Here is a 21,695-nt window from a genome sequence, read left to right on the forward strand (position 1 = left end):
ACTGTCTAATATTAAAACCTTACCATGTGTCAATGTTGACCTCAGTGTGAATAAGGGCAGACAAAAGGACTAGGCCGAACCAGTGAAACACTTACATGAAAGACCTCATACAGTCATTTGGTACCTGCTCTGCAGTGATGAAGGGTAAGGACTCCAAAATAGTTGACTGCAGGTGGGTGTCTTTGGAGGAGGCTCTATCCTTAGTCATTATACAAGGGTCAGTAATGGGTAAAACATTGAGTTGTAAAGGGGGCTACTGTTGTGAATTCCGTCTGGGCTCCCTCTGGTGGCCTTTAGCGATACTGCGGGTCTGGAGCTGGGCTCAGCTGCCTCATTTCCTGCTATGCTGGTTCCTATTTAACTCCACCTGGACCTTTACTTGTTTCCTGCTGTCGTTGTATTCAGTACTGGTTCTGACCTCTCCTGGATTTTCCTGGTGACCTGTCTATTTCTGAGAAGCTAAGTCTTGCTAGTTCTTTTTGCTCATTGTTTCCTTGAATATGTTTCTCAGTATATGATGTGTTCAGTCCAGCTTGCTTATATGTGATTTTTCGCTTGCTGGTAGCTCTGGGGAACAGAGTGCGCCCCTCACATCGTGAGTCGGTGTGGGGGTTCTTGTACTTTCTGCGTGGATAGTTTTTGTACCGACCGCACAGATCCCTGCTATCTTCTGTCTATTTAGTGTTAGCGGGCCTCATTTGCTTAAACCTGTTTTTCATTCCTACGTTTGTATTTTCCCCTTAACTCACCGTTATTATTTGTGGGGGGCTGCCTAAACTTTGGGGTTATTTCTCTGAGGCAAGTGAGGCTTTGCTTTCTCTCTAGGGGTAGCTAGTTTCTCAGGCCGTGAAGAGGCATCTAGGTTTTTAGGTAACGCTCCACGGCTGCCTTTAGTGTGTGTGGATAGGATCAGGATTGTGGTCGGTATAGTTCCCACATCCCCGGAGCTTGTCCTACTATTCAGGTTTACCTATCGGGTCAGTTTGGTGATCCTACCACCGGATCATAACAGTACAGCAGGCCGGTAAAGAGTTAATGCATCGCAAAAGAGGGATAAGAGAAATCCTGAGTTCATTTTTTTTTTTCTCTGCAGTGTGTCTAGCCTCTCTTCTCCCCTTAATCTCTGGGTGGTTCAGAATTCAGCTGCAGCTATGGACCTTCAGAGTCTGTCTTCTAGTGTGGATCATCTCACTGCTAGGGTACAAGGCATTCAGGATTATGTAGTCCACAGTCCTATGTCAGAGCCTAAGATACCTATTCCTGAGCTGTTCTCCGGAGACAGATCTAGGTTTTTGAACTTTAAAAATAATTGCAAATTATTTCTTTCTCTGAGACCTCGTTCCTCTGGTGATCCGGTTCAGCAAGTTAAAATTATTATTTCTTTGTTGCGTGGTGACCCTCAAGATTGGGCATTCTCTCTGGCGCCGGGAGATCTGTTGTGAATTAGACTTTTTTGGCTCCCTCTAGTGGTTACTAGTGATATGACTCTGGGATTTCCTTCCCTCTGTCTGCACCCAGCTGGGTCGTTACTTCAGGGGTGTTGCTATATAAACCTCCTGGAACCTTAGTCTAGTGCCTGGCATCGGTGTTATCAGACACATTCTGTTTGCTCCTGTTTGCTGGTCCTGGTTCGTGCTAAATTAAGCTAAGTCTTGCTTCTTTGTTTTTTGGGTTATTTGTTTGCTATCATTTTTTGTCCAGCTTGTACTAAATGTGATTCCTGACCTTGCTGGTAGCTCTAGGGGGCTGGTGTTCTCCCCCCGGGCCGTTAGACGGTTCGGGGGTTCTTGAATTTCCAGTGTGGATATTTTTGATAGGATTTTTTGCTGACCATATAAGTTATCTTTCTATATTCTGCTATTAGCTAGTGGGCCTCTCTTTGCTAAATTCCTAGCTCATTCTTATGTTTGTCTTTTCCTCTTACCTCACCGTTATTATTTGTTGTGGGGGGCTTCTATCCAACTTTTTGGGGTATTTCCTCTGGAGGCAAGAAAGGTCTTTCTTTTCCCTTCTAGGGGTAGTTAGCTCTCCGGCTGGCACGAGACGTCTAGGATCAACGTAGGAACGTTCCCCGGCTGCTGGTATTTGTGGTGCTAGGATTAGTTATATGGTCAGCCCAGTTACCACTGCCCTATGAGCTGGTTTTCTGAACTTACTGGCTTAGCATTATTCCTGAGACCCTCTGCCATTGGGGTCATAACAGTATGCCAGGCCAATATTGAATGTTTAAAGCATTGCAGAAGTGGGATAATAAGAAAGGAAATTCTGAGTTTTTTTTTTCCTTCCTTCTCTTCCTCCCCTTTACCTTTGAGTGGCGTGTGCTTGCTGCAGACATGAATGTGCAGACCTTGATTACAAGTGTTGACCAGCTGGCAGCTCGTGTGCAGGGTATACAAGATTTTGTTACCAGTAGTCCTATGTCTGAACCTAAAATACCTATTCCGGAATTGTTTTCTGGAGATCGATTTAGGTTTAGGAATTTCAAGAATAATTGTAAATTGTTTCTTTCTCTGAGACCCCGTTCATCTGGAGATTCTGCTCAGCAAGTTAAAATTGTTATTTCTTTTTTACGGGGCGACCCTCAGGATTGGGCTTTCTCGCTAGCGCCAGGAGATCCGGCATTGGCGAATATTGATGCGTTTTTTCTGGCGCTCGGATTGCTTTACGAGGAACCCAATCTTGAAATTCAGGCAGAAAAAGCCTTGTTGGCTATTTCTCAGGGTCAGGATGAAGCTGAAGTGTATTGCCAAAAATTTCGGAAATGGTCCGTGCTTACTCAGTGGAATGAGTGTGCTCTGGCCGCAAATTTCAGAAATGGCCTTTCTGAAGCCATTAAGAATGTGATGGTGGGTTTCCCCATTCCTACAAGTCTGAATGATTCTATGGCGCTTGCTATTCAAATTGACCGGCGTTTGCGGGAGCGCAAAACCGCTAATCCTCTGGTGGTGTTGTCTGAACAAACACCTGATTTAATGCAATGTGATAGAATTCAGACTAGAAATGAACGGAAAAATCATAGACGTCAGAATGGGTTGTGTTTTTACTGTGGTGATTCTACACATGTTATATCAGCATGCTCTAAACGCCTAACAAGGGTTGTTAGTCCTGTCGCCATTGGTAATTTGCAACCTAAATTTATTTTGTCTGTGACTTTAATTTGCTCTTTGTCCTCTTACCCTGTTATGGCGTTTGTGGATTCAGGTGCCGCCCTGAGTCTTATGGATCTGTCATTTGCCAAGCGCTGTGGTTTTGTTCTTGAACCGTTAGTAAATCCTATTCCTCTTAGAGGTATTGATGCTACGCCATTGGCGGAAAATAAACCGCAGTTTTGGACGCAGGTGACCATGTGCATGACTCCTGAACATCGGGAGGTGATTCGTTTTCTTGTTCTGCATAAAATGCATGATTTGGTCGTTTTGGGTCTGCCATGGTTACAGACCCACAATCCAGTCCTGGATTGGAAGGCAATGTCTGTGTCAAGTTGGGGCTGTCAGGGAATTCATGCTGATTCCCCGCCGGTGTCTATTGCTTCCTCTACTCCTTCGGAAGTTCCTGAGTATTTGTCTGATTATCAGGATGTATTCAGTGAGTCCAGATCCAGTGCTCTGCCTCCTCATAGGGACTGTGACTGCGCCATAGATTTGATTCCAGGTAGTAAATTTCCTAAGGGAAGATTATTTAATCTGTCAGTACCTAAGCATGCCGCAATGCGTTCATATATCAAGGAGTCTCTGGAGAAGGGGCATATCCGTCCATCCTCTTCCCCTCTTGGTGCGGGATTCTTTTTTGTGGCTAAGAAGGACGGATCTTTGAGACCTTGTATTGACTATCGGCTACCGAATAAAATCACTGTAAAATTTCAGTATCCTTTGCCTCTCTTGTCGGACTTGTTTGCCCGGATTAAGGGTGCCAAGTGGTTCACCAAGATAGATCTTCGTGGTGCATACAACCTTGTGCGCATTAAGCAAGGTGATGAATGGAAGACTGCATTTAATACGCCCGAAGGTCATTTTGAGTACTTGGTGATGCCTTTTGGGCTTTCTAATGCTCCCTCAGTATTTCAGTCCTTTATGCATGATATTTTCCGGAAGTATCTGGATAAATTTATGATTGTTTATCTGGACGATATTCTGGTTTTCTCTGAAGATTGGGACTCACATGTGGAGCAGGTCAGGATGGTGTTTCAGGTTTTGCGTGAGAATGCCTTGTTTGTTAAAGGCTCAAAGTGTCTCTTTGGAGTACAGAAAGTTCCCTTTTTGGGGTTTATTTTTTCCCCTTCTGCTGTGGAGATGGACCCAGTCAAGGTCCGAGCTATTCATGAGTGGACTCAACCCACGTCGGTTAAGAGTCTTCAGAAGTTCTTGGGTTTTGCTAACTTCTACCGTTGTTTTATCGCTAATTTTTCTAGCGTTGTTAAACCTTTGACGGATATGACCAAGAAAGGTTCTGATGTTGCTAACTGGGCTCCTGCAGCCGTGGAGGCGTTCCAGGAGTTGAAGCGCCGGTTTACTTCGGCGCCTGTTTTGTGCCAGCCTGATGTCTCACTTCCCTTTCAGGTCAAGGTGGATGCTTCTGAGATTGGGGCAGGGGCCGTTTTGTCACAGAGAGGCCCTGGTTGCTCGGTAATGAGACCATGTGCTTTCTTCTCTGGGAAGTTTTCGCCTGCTGAGCGGAATTATGATGTGGGCAATCGGGAATTACTGGCCATGAAGTGGGCATTTGAGGAGTGGCGTCATTGGCTCGAGGGTGCTAAGCATCGTGTGGTGGTCTTGACTGATCACAAAAATTTGATGTATCTCGAGTCTGCTAAACGCTTGAATCCTAGACAGGCCCGCTGGTCATTGTTTTTCTCCCGTTTTGACTTTGTGGTCTTGTATTTACCAGGTTCAAAGAATGTGAAAGCTGATGCTCTTTCAAGGAGCTTTGTGCCTGACTCTCCTGGAGTCACAGAACCTGTTGGTATTCTTAAAGAAGGAGTTATTTTGTCAGCCATTTCTCCTGATTTGCGACGTGTGTTGCAGAGATTTCAAGCTGGTAGACCTGACTCTTGTCCACCTGACAGACTGTTTGTTCCTGATAAGTGGACCAGCAGAGTCATTTCCGAGGTTCATTCCTCGGTGTTGGCAGGTCATCCGGGAATTTTTGCACCAGAGATCTGGTGGCTAGGTCATTTTGGTGGCCTTCCTTGTCACGGGATGTACGGTCATTTGTGCAGTCCTGTGGGACTTGTGCTCGAGCTAAGCCTTGCTGTTCCCGTGCCAGCGGGTTGCTCTTGCCCTTGCCTGTCCCGAAGAGGCCTTGGACACATATTTCCATGGATTTCATTTCTGATCTCCCGGTGTCTCGGGGTATGTCTGTCATCTGGGTGGTATGTGATCGCTTTTCAAAAATGGTCCATTTGGTGCCTTTGCCTAAGCTGCCTTCCTCTTCCGATCTGGTTCCTGTGTTCCTTCATAATGTGGTTTGTTTACACGGCATTCCTGAGAATATTGTGTCTGACAGAGGATCCCAGTTTGTTTCCAGGTTCTGGCGATCCTTTTGTGCTAGGATGGGCATTGATTTATCGTTCTCGTCTGCCTTTCATCCTCAGACTAATGGACAAACTGAGCGAACTAATCAGACTCTGGAAGCTTACTTGAGGTGTTTTGTTTCGGCAGATCAGGATAATTGGGTGACCTTCTTGCCGTTGGCTGAGTTTGCCCTAAATAATCGGGCTAGTTCCGCTACTTTGGTTTCGCCATTTTTCTGCAACTCTGGTTTCCATCCTCGTTTTTCCTCGGGACATGTGGAGCCTTCTGACTGTCCTGGAGTAGATTCTGTGGTGGATAGGTTGCAGCAGATCTGGAATCATGTGGTGGACAACTTGAAGTTGTCACAGGAGAAGGCTCAGCGTTTTGCCAACCGCCGCCGCGGTGTGGGTCCCCGACTTCGTGTTGGGGATTTGGTGTGGCTGTCTTCTCGATTTGTTCCTATGAAGGTCTCCTCTCCTAAATTTAAGCCTCGCTTCATCGGTCCTTACAAGATATTGGAAATCCTTAATCCTGTGTCCTTTCGCTTGGATCCTCCGGTTTCGTTTGCCATTCACAACGTGTTCCATAGGTCTTTGTTACGACGCTACGTTGTGCCTGTGGTTCCTTCTGCTGAGCCTCCTGCTCCGGTGTTGGTTGAGGGCGAGTTGGAGTACGTGGTGGAGAAGATCTTGGATTCTCGTCTCTCCAGGCGGAGGCTTCAGTATTTGGTCAAGTGGAAGGGTTATGGTCAGGAGGATAATTCCTGGGTGGTTGCCTCTGATGTGCATGCGGCCGATTTGGTTCGTGCCTTTCACGCTGCTCATCCTGATCGCCCTGGTGGTCTTGGTGAGGGTTCGGTGACCCCTCCTTAAGGGGGGGTACTGTTGTGAATTAGACTTTTTTGGCTCCCTCTAGTGGTTACTAGTGATATGACTCTGGGATTTCCTTCCCTCTGTCTGCACCCAGCTGGGTCGTTACTTCAGGGGTGTTGCTATATAAACCTCCTGGAACCTTAGTCTAGTGCCTGGCATCGGTGTTATCAGACACATTCTGTTTGCTCCTGTTTGCTGGTCCTGGTTCGTGCTAAATTAAGCTAAATCTTGCTTCTTTGTTTTTTGGGTTATTTGTTTGCTATCATTTTTTGTCCAGCTTGTACTAAATGTGATTCCTGACCTTGCTGGTAGCTCTAGGGGGCTGGTGTTCTCCCCCCGGGCCGTTAGACGGTTCGGGGGTTCTTGAATTTCCAGTGTGGATATTTTTGATAGGATTTTTTTTGCTGACCATATAAGTTATCTTTCTATATTCTGCTATTAGCTAGTGGGCCTCTCTTTGCTAAATTCCTAGCTCATTCTTATGTTTGTCTTTTCCTCTTACCTCACCGTTATTATTTGTGGGGGGCTTCTATCCAACTTTTTGGGGTATTTCCTCTGGAGGCAAGAAAGGTCTTTCTTTTCCCTTCTAGGGGTAGTTAGCTCTCCGGCTGGCGCGAGACGTCTAGGATCAACGTAGGAACGTTCCCCGGCTGCTGGTATTTGTGGTGCTAGGATTAGTTATATGGTCAGCCCAGTTACCACTGCCCTATGAGCTGGTTTTCTGAATTTACTGACTTAGCATTATTCCTGAGACCCTCTGCCATTGGGGTCATAACAGAGATCCTGCATTGCAAAATGTGGATGCGTTTTTTCTGGCGCTTGGAGTGCTTTATGAGGAACCTAATCTGGTAGACCAAGCAGAAAAGGTTTTGCTGGCTCTCTCCCAGGGTCAGGATGAAGCAGAGGTTTTCTGTCAGAAGTTTAGGAAATGGTCTGTGCTCACTCAATGGAATAAGTGTGCCCTGGCAGCGATTTTCAGAAAGGGTCTTTCTGAAGCCATTAAGGATGTTATGGTGGGGTTCCCCACGCCTGCGGGTCTGAATGAGTCAATGTCTTTGGCCATTCAGATTGATCGGCGCTTACGGGAGCGCAAACCAGTGCACCATCTGGCGATATTTTCTGAGCAGAAACCTGAGTCTATGCAATATGACAGGATTCTGACCAGAATTGAACGGCAAAATCACAGACGTCAGAATGGGTTGTGCTTTTACTGTGGTGATTCTGCTCATGTTATCTCAGATTGTTCTAAGCGCATAAAAAACTTTGCTAAGTCTGTCACCATTGGTACTGTATAACCTAAATTCATTTTGTCTGTTACTTTGATTTGCTCTCTGTCATCCTACTCAGTTATGGCTTTTGTGGATTCAGGTGCTGCCCTGAATTTGATGGATTTGTCTTTTGCCAGGCGCTGTGGTTTTGTCTTGGAGCCTTTGCAATTCCCTATTCCACTAAAGGGAATTGATGCCACGCCATTGGCCAAGAATAAACCTCAGTACTGGGCTCAAGTGACCATGTGCACGACTCCTGCACATCAGGAGGTGATTCGCTTTCTTGTGTTACATAATTTGCATGATGTTGTCGTGTTAGGTCTGCCATGGCTCCAGGCTCATAATCCAGTCCTGGATTGGAAAGCAATGTCTGTGTCAAGTTGGGGTTGCCAGGGGATTCATGGTGATGCTCCTTTGGTGTCTATTGCTTCTTCTACTCCTTCTGAAGTCCCTGAATTTTTGTCGGACTACCAGGATGTATTTGATGAGCCCAAGTCCAGTGCCTTACCTCCTCATAGGGATTGTGATTGCGCCATAAATTTGATTCCTGGTAGTAAGTTCCCTAAGGGACGACTTTTTAATTTGTCTGTACCAGAACATGCCGCTATGCGGAGTTATATCAAGGAGTCTTTGGAGAAGGGACATATTCGCCTGTCCTCGTCCCCTTTGGGTGCGGGGTTCTTTTTTGTGGCCAAGAAGGATGGTTCTCTGAGACCCTGTATAGATTATCGCCTTCTAAATAACATCACGGTCAAATTTCAGTATCCTTTCCCACTGTTGTCCGATCTGTTTGCTCGGATTAGGGGGGCCAGTTGGTTCACCAAGATAGATCTTCGTGGAGCGTATAATCTTGTGCGTATAAAGCAGGGCGATGAATGGAAAACAGCATTCAATACGCCCGAAGGCCATTTTGAGTACTTGGTGATGTCTTTTGGGCTTTCTAATGCCCCTTCTGTGTTCCAGTCCTTCATGCACGATATCTTCCGAGAATATCTGGATAGGTTTATCATTGTGTACCTAGATGATATTTTGGTCTTTTCTGATGATTGGGAATCTCATGTGAAGCAGGTCAGGATGGTGTTTCAGGTCCTGCGAGCCAATGCCTTGTTTGTGAAGGGCTCTAAATGTCTCTTCGGAGTCCAGAAGGTTTCCTTTTTGGGCTTTATTTTTTCTCCTTCTACCATTGAGATGGATCCAGTCAAGGTCCAGGCTATTTATGACTGGACTCAACCTACATCGGTAAAGAGTCTTCAGAAGTTCTTGGGTTTTGCTAATTTTTACCGTCGCTTCATCACTAATTTTTCCAGTGTGGTTAAGCCTTTGACGGATTTGACCAAGAAGGGTTCTGATGTGACGAATTGGTCTCCTGCGGCCGTGGAGGCCTTTCAGGAGCTCAAACGTCGGTTCTCTTCGGCTCCTGTCTTGCGTCAGCCAGATGTCTCTCTGCCCTTCCAGGTCGAGGTTGATGCTTCTGAGATTGGAGCTGGGGCTGTCTTGTCACAGAGAAGCTCTGATTGCTCTGTGATGAGGCCATGTACTTTCTTTTCAAGAACGTTTTCGCCTGCCGAGCGGAATTATGATGTTGGTAATCGGGAGTTGTTGGCAATGAAATGGGCATTTGAGGAGTGGCGACATTGGCTTGAGGGAGCCAAACATCGTGTGGTGGTCTTGACGGATCACAAGAATTTGACTTATCTCGAGTCTGCTAAACGGCTAAATCCTAGACAGGCTCGATGGTCGCTGTTTTTCTCCCGTTTCGATTTCGTGGTTTCATACCTTCCGGGTTCGAAGAACGTGAAGGCTGATGCTCTTTCTAGGAGCTTTGTGCCTGACTCTCCGGGAGTTTCTGAACCGGCTGGTGTCCTCAGAGAGGGGGTGATTTTGTCTGCCATCTCCCCTGATTTGCGACGGGTACTGCAGGAATTTCAGGCCAAAAGACCTGACCGTTGTCCACCAGAGAGACTGTTTGTCCTTGATAGATGGACCAGTAGAGTCATTTCCGAGGTTCATTCTTCGGTGTTGGTGGGTCATCCTGGGATTTTTGGTACCAGGGATTTGGTTGCTAGGTCCTTTTGGTGGCCTTCCTTGTCGCGGGATGTGCGTTCCTTTGTGCAGTCCTGTGGGATTTGTGCTCGGGCCAAGCCTTGCTGTTCTCGTGCCAGTGGATTGCTTTTGCCTTTACCTGTCCCGAAGAGGCCCTGGACGCATATTTCCATGGATTTTATTTCGGATCTTCCAGTCTCTCAGAAGATGTCTGTTATCTGGGTGGTTTGTGATCGTTTTTCTAAAATGGTCCATTTGGTGCCCTTGCCTAAGCTGCCTTCCTCCTCCGATTTGGTTCCACTGTTTTTTCAGAATGTGGTTCGTTTGCATGGTATTCCTGAGAATATTGTGTCTGACAGAGGATCCCAGTTTGTATCCAGATTTTGGCGGTCCTTTTGTGCTAAGATGGGCATTGAGTTATCTTTTTTATCGGCCTTCCATCCTCAGACGAATGGCCAAACCGAACGAACTAATCAGACCTTGGAGACTTATCTGAGATGTTTTGTTTCTGCGGATCAGGATGATTGGGTGACTTTTTTGCCATTGGCTGAGTTCGCCCTCAATAATCGGGCTAGTTCTGCTACTTTGGTTTCGCCTTTTTATTGCAATTCTGGTTTTCATCCTCGTTTTTCCTCAGGTCAGGTTGAGCCTTCTGACTGTCCTGGGGTGGATTCTGTGGTGGATAGGTTGCAGCAGATTTGGAACCACGTGGTGGACAATTTGACGTTGTCACAAGAGAAGGCTCAGCGCTTTGCTAACCGCCGTCGCTGTGTGGGTCCCCGACTTCGTGTGGGGGATTTGGTATGGTTGTCTTCTCGTTATGTTCCGATGAAGGTTTCCTCTCCTAAGTTCAAGCCTCGTTTCATCGGTCCTTATAAGATTTTGGAAATCCTCAACCCTGTGTCATTTCGTTTGGACCTCCCAGCATCATTTGCCATTCACAATGTGTTCCATAGGTCATTGTTGCGGAGATATGTGGTGCCTGTGGTTCCTTCTGTTGACCCTCCTGCTCCGGTCTTGGTCGAGGGAGAATTAGAGTATGTGGTGGAGAAGATCTTGGATTCTCGTGTTTCGAGACGGAAGCTTCAGTACTTAGTTAAATGGAAGGGCTATGGTCAGGAGGATAATTCCTGGGTTGTCGCCTCTGATGTCCATGCGGCCGATTTGGTTCGTGCCTTTCATTCGGCTCGTCCTGATCGGCCTGGGGGCTCTGGTGAGGGTTCGGTGACCCCTCCTCAAGGGGGGGTACTGTTGTGAATTCCGTCTGGGCTCCCTCTGGTGGCCTTTAGCGATACTGCGGGTCTGGAGCTGGGCTCAGCTGCCTCATTTCCTGCTATGCTGGTTCCTATTTAACTCCACCTGGACCTTTACTTGTTGCCTGCTGTCGTTGTATTCCGTACTGGTTCTGACCTCTCCTGGATTTTCCTAGTGACCTGTCTATTTCTGAGAAGCTAAGTCTTGCTAGTTCTTTTTGCTCATTGTTTCCTTGAATATGTTTCTCAGTATATGATGTGTTCAGTCCAGCTTGCTTATATGTGATTTTTCGCTTGCTGGTAGCTCTGGGGAGCAGAGTGCGCCCCTCACATCGTGAGTCGGTGTGGGGGTTCTTGTACTTTCTGCGTGGATAGTTTTTGATAGTTTTTGTACCGACCGCACAGATTCCTGCTATCTTCTGTCTATTTAGTGTTAGCGGGCCTCATTTGCTTAAACCTGTTTTTCATTCCTACGTTTGTATTTTCCCCTTAACTCACCGTTATTATTTGTGGGGGGCTGCCTAAACTTTGGGGTTATTTCTCTGAGGCAAGTAAGGCTTTGCTTTCTCTCTAGGGGTAGCTAGTTTCTCAGGCCGTGAAGAGGCGTCTAGGTTTTTAGGTAACGCTCCACGGCTGCCTTTAGTGTGTGTGGATAGGATCAGGATTGCGGTCGGTATAGTTCCCACATCCCCGGAGCTTGTCCTACTATTCAGGTTTACCTATCGGGTCAGTTTGGTGATCCTACCACCGGATCATAACAGGCTACCTCCAATTGGTGGAATGCCAGAATTCTTTCTTTTGGAGAAGAGCTAATTTACATATTTTTTTCCCAAGTAATCTTTACCTGGTCCATAAGACACCCTATGGAAAAGGTTGTTCTCCACAAGAGGGAATTTTATCCACCTACGCCCATGGTTCAAAATAAGTACATAGTAAAACTTCATGAAAAGATTTCTCCGCAGTAGAAGAACCTTCATCATACACACTATTAGGGTTAAGCCAATTGCTACTGGATTTGAGTTGGCTCATTGACACGAAGGCACGTTGATTTGAATGGATGCCTTACTAGGTTGCATCTTCATTATAACTTTCCTGCTTCTTATAGTTGATTGTGAGGATGATTAATGGAAAGAGACCAATGAAGAACCTCTTACCACAAAATCCAAATAAATCGCGCTCTTGTCCTAAGTGATTGGAAACTATTGGTGGTCCAATATCCCAAATGTAGCTCATGAAAGCTATTTAAATAAAAAATGTACTTGTGATCGCAAGATGTTTTTAAATCACCCAATCAGCTACCAAAAGTATTTAGAAATTGGCGGGATGCAATGGTCTTCAAATTCTTAGTTCCGATTTTGGTTCAAGTAATCGTAAATGAAACAAAACAACAATGTAGATAAGTGATTTTCTTACAAAACTTACACAAGAAGTTCTGGATGGGGAAATTTTACCGGCATCCAGGACAACACCATTTGCATAGCCAGACTTCCGGGGCACACAGGTTACAGAGAAGGCGCGCATGCGCAGAGACGAGCTGTATGCTATGCCCACAGTTGGGCAAAGCATAATGCGCAGGTGCGACATTAGACTTAACTGCGCAGGCGCAAAACACTACGCAAACGCCGGGAAGAAATTGCTTAGGGAAAATCAAGAGGTGGGGGAGAAACAGCGAATTCATAACGCCCATTTGACCAGACCGCCGTGATTGACAGGCGAAACGGCAACTTTACTAAGGTATTTTGGCAGGAAAGGTGGGGAATCAGGGGACAATAAAGACACAGTTATAAAGCACAGCTCAGGCCCTATTTAAAGCTATTTTTAGCTCATATTGAAAAAACGGGGTGACAGGTTCCCTTTAAGTAGAATGAGTTGTACTCTGGTTGGAATTCAACTGACACTGGAAAGGAATGACATGTAGGGAAGCTGATTTTTATAAAACTGTGCAGTGGTCTCTTAATTTTTGCCAGAGTTGTATATTGTGATGTCATCTAAATAGGCCGCTGCATACTTTTTGTAGGGTGCTAAGATCCAGTCCATGGCTCTGGAAGGTGACCGGAGCTCTCTGCATCATTACCTGGAAGTATGATAACATTCGTTCATGGCCTTCTTAGCTAACGGGAATCTGCCAGTAACCTTGGTGAGGTCCAGGGTTGTGATATATATCGAGCTAGCCTTTACCTTTCAAAGAGCTCATCTAGAGAGGGAATCTGGTAGACCTCGAGACTGGGGAGGTTTGTCATTGTGATAGCCCCAGTTGTTACCTGTTGTGCCTTAACTGCCAGGTTTACACCGAAATGAGTCAAGATCTCTGCCTTGAGTTTGCCGTTCTCCTTGGCTTCTTAAAGAGCCAGGTCAAAGTACGCCTTCTGATGTTCTCCAGTAAGATATGGCACCAGAACCTCTGCCCAATATCTCAGAGGCATCTTCTCCCGGTTCACCACCCTCTCAAACATCATCAAGAATGCCTCAACACCATCACCTGGAGTCAAGCCCTCTTTGACATGGAAAGGTGCCGCATCCTTGGCTCTGACTGTCTTGGTTAGGAGCAATATCTGTTGTTGCTGCTACTGTAACTGTTGCTGCTGCAGCTGAAACTGTTGTCTCAGCAGTATGTTGGTCTCATGCTGGACCTGCTTTTGCTAAATCAATGGCTTGCTTTCTTCCTTTCTTTCTCACTGCATCTGCTGTTGCGATACAGTTAGGAAGCTGTAATGCACATCATATCATTTACTAACGCTGGGTTTGTTAATCCAGTCAAATATTTTCGAAGAAAATGTACAGAAAAAAGGTGATCATTCAGATTCTATGCAGATGTGTCACTGCTCTGATACAAGTCAATGGACCTAATACTACAAAGAGATCTGCTGTTGTCATTTGCTTCCTCCCTGCCTCTGGTGTTAGACCATACCTGCTGCCACTAGTGTTATCTACTTGGAAAGTTGTGGTTGTGCATGTTTTTTTTTCCCATAGACATACCACATTTTTCATGCCATGCCACGTCCCAATCCACCCTGTATATGTATTGGAACGCTAAGGCTATAATTGAAGCTAATGGCCCTAATACTGAAATAGACCTAGTGTGGCCTGTTTTTTTACTTCCTCTCTGCCTCTATTGTTATGCGATACATGTTTTTCCATCTTTTCCAGGTCATGCACTCTCCCCTCCATCGTGTATGTGCGTTTGGATGTCAAGACTGCAATATTATTGCCATTGGCTTAAATAATAAAGGAATATATTGTTGTCATTTACTTTCTCCCTGCATGTGCTGTTAAGCTATATTTGTCAACTTTAGTGCTGTCAATCAAAGAAACTGCGATGTGTGGTGGATGTGTTTTCCACATGTATATATACCCTATCCCTTACCCACAGTGTGTGTGTTACGATGCCAGAGCATATATAAGAAACCTTCTGTTTCTGGAGTATCTCATGTATACATATATACTATACATAAGGTGGTGTAAGATGGGCGCTGTGCCGGCCCGGCACATCTCCTGCCTTCGGCCTCGCTTATGAGGTCTTTGCACAAATGCGATTTGAATAACATTTGCCATACACGACTTTTCTCACAATCGCAGGCTTTGCTCGCAGCAGTTTTCTAGAACATCCGCACTGAATCATTCTTTATTGTCATATTACAAGATGAATAAATGGCCAGCGGGCCCTGGAGGCTTTTAAATTTTGAAAGGTCGCTGTAAACACCAGCTAATGCAGCAAGAAAACACTCAGGTTACGTTCTGGTGTACAAAGCAGTTTATCTAATAGAGAAGGGATATACAAAGCCACGGCGGAGGAATAAAGGAGGAATCCTGAACGGTTTGTAGCCCGCTCAATTATTAATAGTGACACATGCCAGGGATTCGTAATCCTCGAAGGTTCATCTTTTATGGCTTTTGCTATTTTCCAGGAGAAGATAAACCTATACTTGTCATTCAGTTTTTAAGAAAGCTGTTGATTTCTCATAATAATGAAGAAATATGCAAAGTTGTAGAATGTGATTTAATCGGTCTTAGGGTATGTGAAAAATAATCAACATATGTGCAGCAATGTAAAAACGACTTGCTGTGCACGCATTCCATTTTATAAAACTTTTTATTTCACCGCTTTAGGCCTTGAAAGCCATGAAATAGCCACTATTTTATGTGTAAAATTTTAAAAAAATATGTATAGATACTGCAAAAATTGCTAAAAACAATGACAAAGAAGACGCTTCAAGAAAAACACCACCAGCGATTCCCAGAAATGTCTTATGCTTCAAAAACAATGTGGGTACGCCAACGTCTGTAAGATGCTGTGTTGACATACCCTTTAAGTAATATTTGCAAGTTGCAGATATACAATGGGACAATAGTGATTGGTGATGGTGTCTGGAAGCTGGTCCGCCTGCTCCACAGATCTGAAGAATAACCGGATTTGAGTTCAAGATTTCACAGTTGTGGTGCTACTTCATTGACCTCAATGACAGTGATGGAAATCTCTTTGCATTGTTTTCCAATCAGACCTTACCGAATGAAGATAGGTGCAAAAAAAACTATGGCCTCGATTTATAAAAACATTGATGCCAAAAAACTGGTGTTAGAAACTTTAAAAAGTTTCTAAATTTTTGCACAATGCCAAGTTGCCCCAAAATGTGACTTTTGGAAACACATTTCCCTGCCTGTTTTATCACAGGAGTGAGTGTTCTCCTGCTTTCTGAGCTCATCAATTCAAGTCAGTGATGTAGAAGCTGAGCTTATATGTAAGTGACTTGGTTTATGATTAGCGCAAAGGCCTAGTGATGTGGCAGAAACACTCATTCCTGTGATGAAACAGTCAGCGAAATGTGTCTCTTCAGAGAGCAGCAGCTGTGAGTCCTTGCTTTTTTGTACACTCACTTATCATAAGTGACTTATGCTATCTCCTCTGGCCAGGAGCTGTGGTATGTGTCGATCATGAACTGGAGCAGCTCTACATTGTAGGACACAGCCTTTACACAGTACATAGCAGAGGCATATGTCTAAAGGTACCGTCACACTAAACGATATCGCTAGCGATCCGTGACGTTGCAGCGTCCTGGCTAGCGATATCGTTTAGTTTGACACGCAGCAGCGATCAGGATCCTGCTGTGATATCGCTGGTCGTTGAACAAAGTTCAGAACTTTATTTGGTCGTCAGATCGCCGTGTATCGTCATGCTTGACACCAAAAGCAACGATGCCAGCGATGTTTTACACTGGTAACCAGGGTAAATATCGGGTTACTAAGCGCAGGGCCGCGCTTAGTAACCCGATGTTTACCCTGGTTACCAGCGTAAATGTAAAAAAAACAAACAGTACATACTTACATTCACATCCCCTGCCGTCTGCTTCCTGCACTGACTGAGCGCTGTAAAGTGAAAGTGAAAGTACAGCACAGCGGTGACGTCACCGCTCTGCTGTTAGGGCCGGCGCTCAGTCAGTCCAGGAAGCGGACGGCAGGGAACGTGAATGTAAGTATGTAGTGTTTGTTTTTTTTACATTTACGCTGGTAACCAGGGTAAACATCGGGTTACTAAGCGCGGCCCTGCGCTTAGCAACCCGATGTTTACCCTGGTTACCCGGGGACCTCGGCATCGTTGGTCGCTGGAGAGCGGTCTGTGTGACAGCTCTCCAGTGATCAAACAGCGACGCTGCAGCGATCGGCATTGTTGTCGCTATCGCTGCAGCGTCGCTTAATGTGACGGTACCTTAAGAATATCTCAGCACAGGAACATTTTTTTTTAAATATAGGCAATTGTGATACTTATTATTCCAAGATCTGTTAATGAAAATGCACTTTGTGGAAGAACCACTGAATCTTTCAGTTCTTTTTCAGATGAGCAGTGCTTGGTTGAGCCCTCTGCTCCTTTGTTGTAGTAATCAGTAGGAGTGTCAGCACTCGGACCGCTACAGATCAATTGACATAACGACATACAGTAATTGTAACATGTTGTTGATGTGTAATTAACATTAAGCCACATCTTTCCTACATTGAACCTTGATGATATACTGATTAAGCTATGTTCACATGTCCAGTAATCATCTGTTCGAATGGATCCTGCAGAAATCTGTTGACAAAAGTCGCGAGGACACAACTTTTTTGTCTGGATAAAACAAATGATTACAACTGGATCCGGTTTTTAACATTGAAATCTATGTAAAACGGATCTGTAAGCAAAAAAACTGATCCTTTCCAAATGGAAGAAAAACAGATGGCTACTTAATGGATCTATTTTCCATAGACTTCAATGTTAAAAAAACGGATGCAGTTGAAATCAGTATTTTTAACCAGACAAAAAACTTCAGTTTGCACAAGACACATAGGAAGGGATAGGAATCGCTGGGCTGTTTAGAAAAAAGAAAAGAAGGGACCCAGTGGTGCAAAAAGGGGTGGATGTAGAGGAATGTGAGCACACTGATTGGCTGCAGCGCTGTTGATATGACGTCAGTGCTGCAGGCAATTACAGACTCCAGAAGAGGCAAAGACTCAGTATAGGACCATGGGTTAGTAAAGGTACCTTCACACGAAGCGACACTGCAGCGATAGCGACAACGATGCCGATCGCTGCAGCGTCGCTGTTTGGTCGCTGGAGAGCTGTCACACAGACCGCTCTCCAGCGACCAACGATGCCGAGGTCCCCGGGTAACCAGGGTAAACATCGGGTTGCTAAGCGCAGGGCCGCGCTTAGTAACCCGATGTTTACCCTGGTTACCAGCGTAAAATGTAAAAAAAACAAACAGTACATACTTACATGCGTCCCCCGGCGTCCGCTTCCTGCACTGTGTGAGCGCCGGCAGTAGCAGGGCACAGCGGTGACGTCACCGCTGTGCTGTGCTTTCACTTTCACTTTGCGGCGCTCAGTCAGTGTGGGAAGCGGACGCCGGGGGACGCATGTAAGTATGTACTGTTTGTTTTTTTTACATTTTACGCTGGTAACCAGGGTAAACATCGGGTTACTAAGCGCGGCCCTGCGCTTAGTAACCCGATGTTTACCCTGGTTACCAGTGTAAAATATCGCTGGTATCGTTGCTTTTGCTGTCAAACACAACGATACACGGCGATCTGACGACCAAATAAAGTTCTGAACTTTATTCAGCGACCAGCGACATCACAGCAGGATCCTGATCGCTGCTGCGTGTCAAACGAAACGATATCGCTAGCGAGGATGCTGCAACGTCACGGATCGCTAGCGATATCGTTACAAAGTCGTTTCGTGTGAAGGTACCTTAAGTAAATAAGTTAAACACAGTTTGTTTGCTTTAAAAAATAAACTGAATCCAGGGGACAAGAGTTTTTTTGTAACCAGAAAAACCTTTTCAGTTCTTCTTTTCATATTATATCTAATGAATGTGAGTCTTGTTTTTGTTTTATTTAAACCCAGAAAACACCTTTAAATAATGATCAATATTTGGCTGACCGATATGAAAGGTATATGGCCACCGCAGTTCGTTTTGACTCATGAGGGTCAGTTACCGACAGCGTGCCAGAGCTACACCGAAACAGGTTGAGTTCCGGTCATGTAAGGTTTTAACAAAGGTTGGATGTTTCCTCTCCTAGGGTTTTCTTCCAGGTTCTTTCATTCTGTGTATATATGTGCACAATATATCCTGCCACTGTGTTAACCATTCTTCAGATAACTCAAGTTTAAGTTGACCGGTCTCCTCTTTTATTTTCATGAATGTAGAAGAGCTTTTCTCATGTCCCGATTCTCTTCTCACGCAGGCTCTCACTGAATACCGAGCACTTCTTGACAAGCTGCATGGTCTTGAGAGGACTGAATTGAAGAGGGCACTTTTATTCAGGCAAGAAGAAGAGTTTGCCAAGTCTTACAGACAACTGGATGTCATTCACAGATCCGACCTTCATAAGATGTTCTTTGACCAAGTATCGAGTTTAGTGAAAACTAAACCAGAGATGCAGAGGACTCTGATTGAACATTATCTGACTGCTCAGGTAAAAAGATGTTAATGTTAAATATTACTTTTGCCTTCGGTTGATGAGCTGTAATACTCCATGCTGCGCCAGGAAGACTCCGATCAGCCAGTAGGACTGAGCGCTCCTGTGTTCTCCATTAGGGAGCCACTGCCACACTTATCTCCGAAGATCAGATCCTTATCTCCCCCAAAATCTTCTGTTCTTGAAGTGTCCTGAGGCTCCCATACACACCGTTGGCCAAACACAATATTGGTGGGTTTGGACAACTTGAGTCTAATGTGTGTGAGTGCCTATACTTTTACCAAAAAAGAATGTAGTACATCCACAACCCTAATTCATCGAACCTCTCAATAAGGGTAGCTTTGAACATTGCCTATTTGATGCAAATTTTCCACCCAGATTTGCTGGCAGAAAATTTTCAGCTACTTACAGTTGTGGCCAAAAGTATTGACACCCCTGCAATTCTGTCAGATTATACTCAGTTTCTTCCTGAAAATGATTGCAAACACAAATTCTTTGTTATTATTATCTTCATTTAATGTCATAAATGAAAAAATACAAAAAGAATTGTCCTAAAGCCAAATTGGATATAATTCCACACCAAACATAAAAAGGGGGTGGACAAAAGTATTGGCACTGTTCGAAAAATCATGTGATGCTTCTCTAATTTGTGTAATTAGCAGCACCTTTAACTTACCTGTGGCACCTAACAGGTGTTGGCAATAACTAAATCACACTTGCAGCCAGTTGACATGGATTAAAGTTGACGCAACCTCTGTCCTGTGTCCTTGTGTGTACCACATTGAGCATGGAGAAAAGAAAGAAGACCAAAGAACGGTCTGAGGACTTGAGAAACCAAATTGTGAGGAAGCATGAGCAATCTCAAGGCTACAAGTCCATCTCCAAAGACCTGAATGTTCCTGTGTCTACCGTGTGCAGTGTCATCAAGACGTTTAAAGCCCATGGCACTGTGGCTAACCTCCCTAGATGTGGACGGAAAAGAAAAATTGACAAGAGATTTCAACGCAAGATTGTGCGGATGTTGGATAAAGAACCTCGACTAACATCCAAACAAGTTCAAGTTTCCTGCAGTCCGAGGGTACAACAGTGTCAACCCGTACTATCCATCGGCGTCTGAATGAAAAGGGACTGTATGGTAGGAGACCCAGAAAAACCTCACTTCTTACCCCGAGACATAAAAAAGCCAGGCTGGAGTATGCCAAAACTTACCTGAAAAAGCCTAAAACGTTTTGGAAGAATGTTCTCTGGTCAGATGAGACAAAAGTAGAGCTTTTTGGGCAAAGGCATCAACATAGAGTTTACAGGAGAAAAAAAGAGGCATTCAAAGAAAAGAACACGGTCCCTACAGTCAAACATGGCGGAGGTTCCCTGATATTTTGGGTTTGCTTTGCTGCCTCTGGCACTGGACTGCTTGACCGTGTGCATGGCATTATGAAGTCTGAAGACTACCAACAAATTTTGCAGCATAATGTAGGGCCCAATGTGAGAAAGCTGGGTGTCCCTCAGAGGTCATGGGTCTTCCAGCAGGACAATGACCCAAAACACACTTCAAAAAGCACTAGAAAATGGTTTGAGAGACAGCACTGGAGACTTCTAAGGTGGCCAGCAATGAATCCAGACCTGAACCCCATAGAACACCTGTGGAGAGATCTAAAAATGGCAGTTTGGAGAAGGCACCCTTCAAATATCAGGGACCTTGAGCAGTTTGCCAAAGAAGAATGGTCTAAAATTCCAGCAGAGCATTGTAAGAAACTCATTGATGGTTACCGGAAGCGGTTGGTTGCAGTTATTTTGGCTAAAGGTTGTGCAACCAAGTATTAGGCTGAGGGTACCAATACTTTTGTCTGGCCCATTTTTGGAGTTTTGTGTGAAATGATCAGTGTTTTGCTTTTTGCTTCATTCTCTTTTGTGTTTTTTCATTTAAGACAAATTAAATGAAGATAATAATACCAAAGAATTTGTGATTGCAATCATTTTCAGGAAGAAACTGAGTGTTATCTGACAGAATTGCAGGGGTGTCAATACTTTTGGCCACAACTGTAGATGAGGTTGCAACAATTTTCACAAAAGATTGCTGAAGATTTCTGCAGGCAAGTTGACGATATTTGAGAAAGATGATTTGCAAGACCCTGATCTAGCAGCCACGTCGGTAGTTTGTGGCATCCAGACCAAAGATCTGCAAACTTCTCACTAACTGCGGGCATCTCCACTGCCTTCTCTGATAAGTAGGCCCTGCAAGGTCATGATGTTGTGGAAAGGTGGACATCATGGGGTTGCGGAGTCTCACTAATCAGCAGAGGTGTCGGAGATGACATCAGGTAGCAGATGGTTCACAGCACTCTTGTCTAGATGCCAAGGACTTCCGAAGTGGCCGCTGGAGCAGGGTCCTGCAAATCGCTTTGATCAATTCTAAAATCAACATATGGTGCAGATTTTACAATCCAAAGGATCTTAACACTTTGTGTTGATGTCATTCTTTGTAGCTCAGATTTTGCTGCAGATAACGGTACTGATACACTGGGGAAAGTCTGCAGGAAATCTGTGTGAATGTACCCTAGTATATGTTCCCGGAAGGCGGAAATGCATCAGATTTTCTGTATGGGTTTTCCAGATGGAAAACCTAAATTGATTGGCGGTGCTGATTTGAAATCCGCAACATGTCAACTTATGATGCGCGTGTTCCTGGGGATTGCATTGCAAAGGGTGAAATGTCTGCTTTGAGGAGAAACTCTACTACTGGTCCCAGTTTTAAACCTGAAACCACAGAGCCTATTGCTATCTGGTATTATATGCTACCTC

At 44.9% G+C, this 21,695-nt stretch overlaps 1 protein-coding gene across 1 annotated transcript in view; it reads left to right on the top strand.

The window, feature by feature from the left end:
• EVC2 (EvC ciliary complex subunit 2) overlaps positions 1-21,695 on the top strand; it is a 179,627-nt gene that overhangs the window by 61,086 nt on the left and 96,846 nt on the right. Inside the window, exon 11 of the mRNA XM_077280123.1 lies at positions 18,663-18,893. Coding sequence (XP_077136238.1) covers positions 18,663-18,893 — 231 coding nt within the window. The remainder of the gene's footprint in view (positions 1-18,662; positions 18,894-21,695) is intronic.

Source organism: Ranitomeya variabilis, chromosome 1, assembly GCF_051348905.1.
Source record: "Ranitomeya variabilis isolate aRanVar5 chromosome 1, aRanVar5.hap1, whole genome shotgun sequence".
NCBI classification, from domain to species: Eukaryota; Metazoa; Chordata; class Amphibia; order Anura; family Dendrobatidae; genus Ranitomeya; species Ranitomeya variabilis.